The following is an 8,562-nucleotide window of genomic DNA, read 5'->3' as shown; positions in this document are numbered from 1 at the left end:
TCTCTTCAAGGCATAAGAGAAATAGAATAGCTCAACAATAGTCTCTAGTACCTGAAGTTTTCCATTTGTGAGTAGATACTAATACTGGCAACTGCTAAAAGTCGACACTATGTCAGGAGTCACAAAGGAACATAAAGATGACCAATTGTGAATCATAAACAGGAAGGAGCCATTGACTTTGTCAACATACACCATGCATCTTGTTATCAATCTATTTCGGTGCCTGAGGAGTAATAACGATTTCCCCGGGTTCTCTCCTCTGATCTGCGGCATCCCAAGCCTCTTCCCAAGCTTCCAACGCAAACGCTCTGACTGGACCCATGCCAGCTCTATCCCCAAGTGGCAGGATGCCGCTTTCCACAAGTTTGATGAGTCGCCTCGTTTGTTCTGGAGTACTCATCATCGTGCCTTTGACAGTAAGCGCGCGAAAGAGTATGTCAACGTAGCTAAAGTTCACATCAAGCGGTGCGCCGCCACTGAGACTAACGCGCGCCCCGATCCTGAGTGCCTCGAGGCAGCTCTTAAAGTGAGTTGAGGATGCAGCTGTGGCCGGTGACATGTCCCAGAATGCATCAGCCAGACCACCGCATGCACTGCGTATAGTGTCGGTGTCCCGTGCAGTATCCCCGGTGATAGTCGCGGACGAGATGCGAGGGTTCATTGCGGCAAGCTTTGAGAGAATGCCGTGGTTCCGGCCAATCGCTACAACGTGTGCACCCAATGCTAAGGCGAGATGTACCGCGGCAGATCCGTGGCGACCAGTTGCTGGGGCGATTAGGACGGTATCTCCTGGCTTGATACCTATATCTGATAGCCCCCCAAATGGAACGAGCATGCTGAATAGATGTGTCAAGTCTAGAATAGTATAGCCCAATCCACCGTGGCTCTTACTAGCCAATAAGCGGCTATCGTCAAGAACATGACAGTTCTCAATCGGCAGCTTGGCGTAATCTGCGTACGTTCCATCCCGCCAATCTCCGCGGGACAGTTTGAAGCTCTCGGGAGTTAATCCTTCCATCATGGCTGAGACATAAAACCCACCCCCATCGCGTGCCTGAATGTAGGGATCAAAGAAGACAAGCTGGCCTTCTTTCAGAATGGTGACATCCGAAGAGATCTTAAACACCCTTCCGATAGCGGTGTGTCCTGGGACGAGGGGGAAAGGCAGCGGATATCCGCTTTGCGGGTCTCGATAGATTCTAGGCGAGTTGGCTCTTACAGTCGCAGCCAGAACGCGGATGACGACACTTCCGGGTGTCGCTTCAGGGATTGAGCGAATTTGCATTTCTGCCCTAAGGGTTTTCATGCCTTCCACGCTCTGGAGAAAAACTGCACGATTTTGGGTTGACGTAGGGGAGGCCATGGCGGAGAAGGTTGATAAAGACTATGGTGCCAATTTTGGAGTGAGCGTTAGATTCAAGAACTTGATGAAACAAGAGGATGATGTAGGTAGATTGTTAGTCTCGAATGATTTGAACAAGAATTGTGACGTTTTTAAGTTAGGTGAAAGCACTCGTGGAGTGGAGTTGTTGATGCCACAGAGAAGCATGTTCTGGCCTTACCATTACTCCGTACCTGTCTCATAATCGTTCATCTACATTGGAACTCCATGTAAGTCCGACTGCCTCCACGCGTTGAAACGTTCGTGTCATACTTTAAAAGGAGCTCCTTGGCAAGCGAAAGCTGCTTGCACGTTGAAGTGATTAGCGGAAATGTATGTACCTTGCGTAGAAAGATCCACAGATGGTCAACGGCCTGCGGAGTTGCTGGGCTCCAAAATCAGGTTCGTCAGATCAACTCCGCAGCCAATTCTGTCAAATTCCGCCGATCAGACTCATGTAACAGCATGAGGCAGTATGCTCTGTGTACTATAAGAAAGCGGCACACCCCTATCATCCGGCGTGTTATGTGTTCAGTCGTGTAATATTGCACAACTGTAAGACGCTGCAAGAGGAATTAATGGCGTCATTATTTTGTTGTAGTCTACAATACCTCCATGTTGATTGTCAAATGAAGATGTAGGGAAGTGATCTTAGCTTAGGGAGGTGTTTTAGTTTTGATTGCCCCCAGAAGGTTTGCGGACTGCCGTTCACAACATCAAGGCTAGTGGACGATTTCCGGATATGCAATGGTAAAGCAAGGTATGAGCAAACCGATTATGAAGTTCGTTGATGAGCATGATGTATGAAGACACCTGGTTTTGCGAGCATCCGAAGCTGGATGGAAATTCACTTTACGTAAGCAGCTAATAATGTCTCACCCCCTCATTACCTAAGATAATATCTTCGACGCACATTTCTCTCTTCCTGTCATCATGCTCAATGCCAGCCAATTCGCTTCAATGGCCAACGCTGCTTACTCAATCAATATCCTTTCCTCTTTTCTCTCAAATGAGGAGATCAGAGATGTGAACGGTCTCAACCAGTTCTTCCGTTCTCTCCCGGACCCTGCTGCCCCGAGCAAAGTAGAAGAGCACCAAGCAACCGATGTTATTGTCTTTTGTGCCTCTTCTGTTTTGTCACTTGCGGATGTAGTTTTCTCAGCTGTGACTACGAATGGTTTGAGGTCAAAAGAACAAATTTCCAAGTATACAGATGCCACGATCCTGTGCGATTAAGTACATCGTCTTGAACAAGTGCTGACACCCGTGTTTAGAGAGGGAAGAAACACAGTTCTGGTCTTGTGTGGTGGCATCGGTCACTCGACGCCATTTCTCTATGAAGCGATCAGCAACCATCCGGTCTACGGCGTGCTTGCCGATGAAGTGCAAGGAAAGGCTGAATCGCGTGTACTGCAGCTCATAGCTGAGCGCTGGTACGGAGTCCAGACCCATGACGTCGGAACTGTGGAAGCAACAATTCAGCCAAATGATACGAACAAATTTTTGGTTGTAGTCGAAGACCGCTCTACAAATTGTGGAGGGAATGCAGCCGAGTCAAAACGAGTCCTCGAGGCCTGTGGAGTCTACTGTCCGAGGTCCATTGTCATAGTGCAAGACCCGACGATGTCAAGGCGAACGGTGGCCACCTTCCAAAGGGCATACGATGGAGAAAGTGATGTGCTACCCCAGATAAAGAGCTGGCCCACATTCACCCCCAAAGTAAAACTCATCGACAACTCGAAGGGCCTTGTTGACAAGGATGTCATGGCTCAACTTGTATTTGATGACGAGGGGTGCGCCCATAAGACGTCAGGTGGCATGTGGAGCATACGCCGATTTGTTGATTTACTTATGGGGGAGATTCCTCGCCTCAGGGATGACGGAGAAGGCTATGGGCCAAAGGGGAAAGATTTTGTAGTCCATGTGGATATCCCAGAGAGTGTCGATGCTGCCTGGGCCATGCTTTACAGCCTTGTCGGAAAACAGAGCAGGAGCTGATGGAACGGAAATGATTGATGATAATAGAAGTTCTTGGACTTTGGTCAGCAACAATGATACAGCACTCGCATGAGAGTCTGGACGCTGAGGCAGAACCAGTGAATCATGTATACACCAGGCCACCGTAGTGGGCAGAACATATTCCAAGACTAGAAAGTCTTACAAGTCTTACGAACTATCCACCAGGCAACTTGTAAGACTCCCAAGACCACTTGATAGCGGATTGGTTCTGAGTCCTGGCGGGTATTTTTTGTCTCGCTACGAGTTGCCTGCAGGCAATTTCAATTCAACACCACCCATAACAAAACAGCCCAAGACATGATTTCGATTATGAAGTATACTCATAACAACTACCCAAGTCTGCAAACATGTCTCGCACGTTAGGTTCAACCGAATTCCGGGGGCTCGTTAGAGACACTGAGGCTGAACCCTAATGCATGTTGTAAATTTGCTAAACCAATGGAAACCAGACATAAGTAGCATAATTATTCATTTCCATCATTCAACCTCTACACCCACGCGGTGACCCTCGCCTGCTTGAAGTTGGAATTTGATTTATACGTCGCATTAAGAACTATGTTTCGCGTACCCAGCAACCCGCGAACCCTCTCATTGTCTTCGTCGGTTCCTTCCATTTCGAATCCACGGCATCCATGAGATACTGTGAGCAGTGTTCAGTGTGCCCAGGGCTAGTGACAATGGTGTCAATTGCAGCCCGCTCGTCGTAAAGGGCGTAAAATTGGCGCCGCCACATGATAGCGCAGTGGTTGATATGATCCCGAATTGACGTCCAGTAAAAGTCTCTTTCTGACATCTCATCGATGGTCAACTGCTGCGTCATATTCTTATCCGCGAACGCACCCCAGCTAGCATCTTCTTGATATTCGTCGACCGAGTCCTTGTCAAAGCACTGAGCTGGGACCCAGTGATTCAACAGGACATCGTATTTACAGCCTTTGGCCCTTGCCTCTTTTGTCGTGTTGCCGCAAGAGATTCTTGTTCTGCCAGTGGTTATGTTGTGTCGCTGGCCAGAGTTATACGAAGCTGATGGTTGGGAAAGTGCAGCGTCATGGGACGCGGTCGTCGCAGCTGGTGTCGGAAAGAACAGAAAGAAAATCAGTACCCATACTAGCGAGGTGCCTATGAGTACAAGTATGTGAGAGAAAAGCGCGTTCCGACGGGTTGATGGCCGACTTGGTGATGTAGGCTCTTCCGTCGTCGGGTCGTCCGAGTATTTGAGAAAAGGCTGATATTCGGGGGTTGAAGACATTCTGTGTGTGATATTGCATGCAGATAGCTTGGTGGTCGGATGGAGCTTCAACATTTACCGCCGGCTTACCTGCAAGGAAAACTCTCTATCTTTATTCAGCTGGTTGAACTATCCGTGCGCTAGTTTCCTGCTGGTTTCTTCTGGGGAGGGCTGTGCGCAAACTCGCCTGTGACAAGTGTTGTTTTGAATTATCACCCATTGCACTAGTATTGATAGCTGACGCGCTTGGAGGGCTGTTTCATCCGAACATTCACAATGTTGGTCTGACCTGATGTTTCAGCAAAGCTGGAAGTTCATTGGGTGCTTCAATGTCTTGCGTCGCTGCGCCCCGCGCGATTGAATTATCGCTCCAGACTCGAAGCATGTCCCAACAAATGGACAGTTGCTTAAGCGCACTGCAAGATTAAGCTCATGGATGAACTTTCTTTGCGTGTTACGATCGACGCGGAAGAAAGGATATTTCGACCTATCCTAGAGAAGATCTCACAGCCAGGAAGATTGTTTTGACTACTCCGTACCTTATTAAAGACCCCAATTGTGCTTCCCCTACATACACCGCGCTCACAGTGGCAAACATTATAACAATTTCTGTGAGTCACTTTCTTTCATAATACCTTCGATAATCGTTTACTGTTCTCATTCCAAGCTAGGCAAGTGCTTTTATAAAACCCCCTAGCGTCCCGCGTTGTCCCAGCAACGACGAGTGCCTCAGAACACGATCAGTTGTTTTATGTGTACACTGTAGCGATCAAGAGGTGTGATACTAGAACGGTATGAAATGTTATCTTGAGGATTGAGCATGATGCTGTTATGCTAGTACTTACGGTGCTAATGTACCTTACTCTATCAAACGTTGTATCTCAAAATTGTCATTCAATTGGCCCGTTCAAAGTCTGTGCAGATGAGATGTGATCAATTAGAGAGTTCTATAGTAGCGAGGGTTCCAGTAGATGACAAAAGACTTTTAGTTGGACCACAGTAAGGTATTCATAGCACGCTTGGATACACCAAAGTCAAGTTGAAAAGAAGTTAGAATCTGAGTGGTTTTTCACTTACTCCCCTTAATATCCTACCGCTTGAAGGATGCTAGACTTCAATTGTTCTTGAAAACTTCCTAATTAAGACTTACAACATCATCACCGCTAGTAATTGGCCTTATTACCTGTTTGCATTACAAGTATACTGCCTCTTATTTGATGAAAGTTCCTTAGAGCAGTGCGTCCATCTAGCTCTCCACTTCTTTGAGTACCTAGATCGCTTGATTCTACGTTCTAATTTCTTATTCTTCACGATAGACCAGCTTATTTGTATCTAATTGGGACAGAAGTGATAAGATATATTGATCTTGGGCTTTTAGCAAAATACGGTTCACTCTCAGCCTTGCACCACAAACCCTTCCAAGCTGCCATCCGCCCACTTGTCCACAAGTTGTTCGAAAGCCACAGCCCCCATACTAAAGCCTACAGATGGCTCCTTTGTCTTCTGCTCTTTCTTGGGATCCTTGTAATCTGTAAAGTATGTCGGGGTGCAGGATGCCACAGGGGCATACCACGGAGCGTAAGGCTTCAAGCTCTCCGTGTAACTTTGCTCCGCCTCCTTGCTTACCTCAACTTCAACCCTGTTGATATCAGAAGCATGATCGCAGGCAGTCTTGGCAATGTGAGCGACTAATCTGCCTCCGACTGTGTAGGGGTAGGTTGTGTTTGCCGAGGCAGTGGCACCCTTGGCGGTAAAGAAGAGTAGGTTGGGAAAGTCGTGAGTAGCCACGCCCATAAAGGTGGCGAAATCGTCGCTTTGCCATTTCTCCGTCAGATCGCGGCCGTTGCGGCCCCGGATTGGCATGTTAAGGACTTGTGCTGGGTCTCCATTAACGGCAGTCGTCGTTGCAAAACCTGTCGCAAGTACGAGAACGTCGACCTCATACTCCTTGGCCAGGTCGCCCTTGCCGACCAAGATACCTTTGTCAGTATAGCCTGAGATACCCTGACCATCGGTATCAACGAGCGTGACGTTGGGGCGGTTGAAAGACTTGAGGTAATCTTGGTGGAATGTCGGACGCTTGCACCAGCCAGGGTACCAGGCCTTCAGCTTTTCAGCTAGTTCCGGGTCGTCCACCTCGCGCTCGACGTGCTTGCGGAGCTCAGTTGAGATTCCCGCGTCGAGTTCCAACATCCGCTGGAGATGCTGAGGAACGCTTTCGGGGGTGATATCTTTCGCCCGGGGGCTTCCAATGAGTCCAGAGAACGTGCGTGCATTACTCCATCCGTCTTTAAGGAGGTCATCGGCAGGAGTTACCTCTGGGTGGTCGTTGAGAAACTTGTTCAAGTTTCTCATGCGATCAGCCTGCCAGCCTGGCCGGCCAGCTACAACGTCCCAGCTCTCCGGGGTTGTCTCGACTTGCTTTCTTGGTCCGCAGTATGAGGGCGTGCGCTGAAACACATAGAGTTGCTTCGACCATTTGGCCAGCTCGGGAACAGCCTGAACAGCCGTTGCGCCGGTGCCAATGATACCCACTCTCTTGTTTCTGAGGTTGACCAAGTCAGGTTGAATCTGAGAACCGCCGGTATATTCGTAGTTCCAACGAGCCGTGTGGAAAATTTCCCGGGTTTTCAGGAATACGCCGAGACCAGGAGCATCAGGTGCGCTGGGCGAGTAGAAGAGGCCGCCAGCGGGCATGAGAAACTGTGCCTGGACGCCAAAATCGCCATTGAGATGCTGATATTTTTGGCTCAGGTTACGGCTCAATGTGACAGCCCATCGCTTCTGGACGTCGTCCCATTTGGCGCCCTTTGCCTTGGTGCAGAACATACCCTTGATTCCATACTTTTCCGCAATCAGCTCAACGTTCTGACGGATCTCTTGACCCTTGGAATAGCGATGCTTCGGAATGAATCCTGTCTCCTCAAGGAGTGGCAAGTAGCAGTAGCCCTCAACATCGCAGGTCAGGCCAGGATAACGATTCCAGTACCAGGTGCCGCCAAAGCCGCCAGCCTCGTCTACAATGACAATGTCGGCCGGACTGACTCCAGCCGCGACCAACTGGTAGGCAAAAAGTATGCCGTTATGGCCGGCACCGAGGACGAGGAAACGGACCTCGGAGCCATTATTTAAAGGCGGAGTTTCCTTGGCAAGGGCGTCGTAGTCGACCCAAGGGTCATGACTAAAATCGTTCATCAAAGAACTCGTTCTAAAGTTGAGGCGGTCTCCATGTTTATCAGAGATAGCGATGAATCGCTTGTCTCGCTCAGTTTTGTACTGAGCAGCGATTAAGTCGATAGCAGTCATCGTAAAGAGGGCGAAGGCGATGTAAATAACACTAGATTACTATTAAAAGGATGCCAAGTTTTCTTTATTTTGATAGTATAATAGTTTAAATATAGATCAAATCTCCCGTTATGCCATCACTTCGTACTTCTTTTATAATAATCTATGCGGACTTTAGTGGCCTCTCCCACGGAAGCTCGGAGCTGATGCCATTGCGCGCGAAACGTTAATAAGCTCCATTCAATCCATTCGCAGCGGTGCCTTCGCCCTATCACAAGTCATTAGTATCTACGTAAACGCAAGAAGATTTGGCTTTTCGCGCAGCCGAACAAGCATAAAGCTCTTTAAAAAGCCGCGAGTCTATGTATTAAGCTGCTACGGTCGGATTTTAGCTTCAAGCAGGACCAATCATGCGTAACGAAACGCCGAGATTGAACCCACCGGCCGACGACTGCGGACGACGGAGGGATGTGTTCCACTTTTGATATCCCGGAATCCCTGTGCTGTGGATAGTAACTCGACCTGTATATTTAGGGTTAGGGTTAGGGTTAGGGTTAGGGTTAGGGTTAGGGTTAGGGTTAGGGTTAGGGTTAGGGTTAGGGTTAGGGTTAGGGTTAGGGTTAGGGTTAGGGTTAGGGTTAGGGTTAGG

General features: G+C 48.6%; 5 protein-coding genes across 5 annotated transcripts; 1 reads left to right on the top strand and 4 right to left on the bottom strand.

Annotated features, from left to right (window-relative positions):
* Nucleotides 1-211: 211 nt before the first annotated feature.
* Nucleotides 212-1,285, bottom strand: CLUP02_02369 (uncharacterized protein; the record flags this gene model as incomplete). The annotated part of the gene is made up of 1 exon (XM_049281401.1): nt 212-1,285. One exon carries the CDS (start codon nt 1,283-1,285, stop codon nt 212-214), a length of 1,074 nt encoding a protein of 357 aa, XP_049138544.1.
* Nucleotides 1,286-2,314: 1,029 nt separating this feature from the next.
* On the top strand, nt 2,315-3,379 carry CLUP02_02368 (uncharacterized protein; the record flags this gene model as incomplete). Its single annotated transcript, XM_049281400.1, has 2 exons — nt 2,315-2,607; nt 2,656-3,379. 2 exons carry the CDS (start codon nt 2,315-2,317, stop codon nt 3,377-3,379), a joined length of 1,017 nt encoding a protein of 338 aa, XP_049138543.1.
* Nucleotides 3,380-3,888: 509 nt separating this feature from the next.
* Nucleotides 3,889-5,013, bottom strand: CLUP02_02367 (uncharacterized protein; the record flags this gene model as incomplete). The annotated part of the gene is made up of 6 exons (XM_049281399.1): nt 3,889-3,912; nt 3,969-4,040; nt 4,077-4,468; nt 4,530-4,650; nt 4,759-4,815; nt 4,918-5,013. 6 exons carry the CDS (start codon nt 5,011-5,013, stop codon nt 3,889-3,891), a joined length of 762 nt encoding a protein of 253 aa, XP_049138542.1.
* Nucleotides 5,014-6,023: 1,010 nt separating this feature from the next.
* CLUP02_02366 (uncharacterized protein) lies at nt 6,024-7,934 on the bottom strand (the record flags this gene model as incomplete). The annotated part of the gene is made up of 1 exon (XM_049281398.1): nt 6,024-7,934. One exon carries the CDS (start codon nt 7,932-7,934, stop codon nt 6,024-6,026), a length of 1,911 nt encoding a protein of 636 aa, XP_049138541.1.
* A 220-nt stretch (nt 7,935-8,154) lies between these two features.
* On the bottom strand, nt 8,155-8,435 carry CLUP02_02365 (uncharacterized protein; the record flags this gene model as incomplete). Its single annotated transcript, XM_049281397.1, has 2 exons — nt 8,155-8,181; nt 8,355-8,435. Coding segments are annotated over 2 exons (108 nt in total), but the record flags the coding sequence as incomplete, so codon positions are not given.
* Nucleotides 8,436-8,562: the final 127 nt, after the last annotated feature.

Source organism: Colletotrichum lupini, chromosome 2 (assembly GCF_023278565.1).
Source record: "Colletotrichum lupini chromosome 2, complete sequence".
NCBI classification, from domain to species: Eukaryota; Fungi; Ascomycota; class Sordariomycetes; order Glomerellales; family Glomerellaceae; genus Colletotrichum; species Colletotrichum lupini.
The sequence above is the reverse complement of the archived record's forward strand: the minus strand, read 5'-3'. Positions and strand labels throughout refer to the sequence as shown.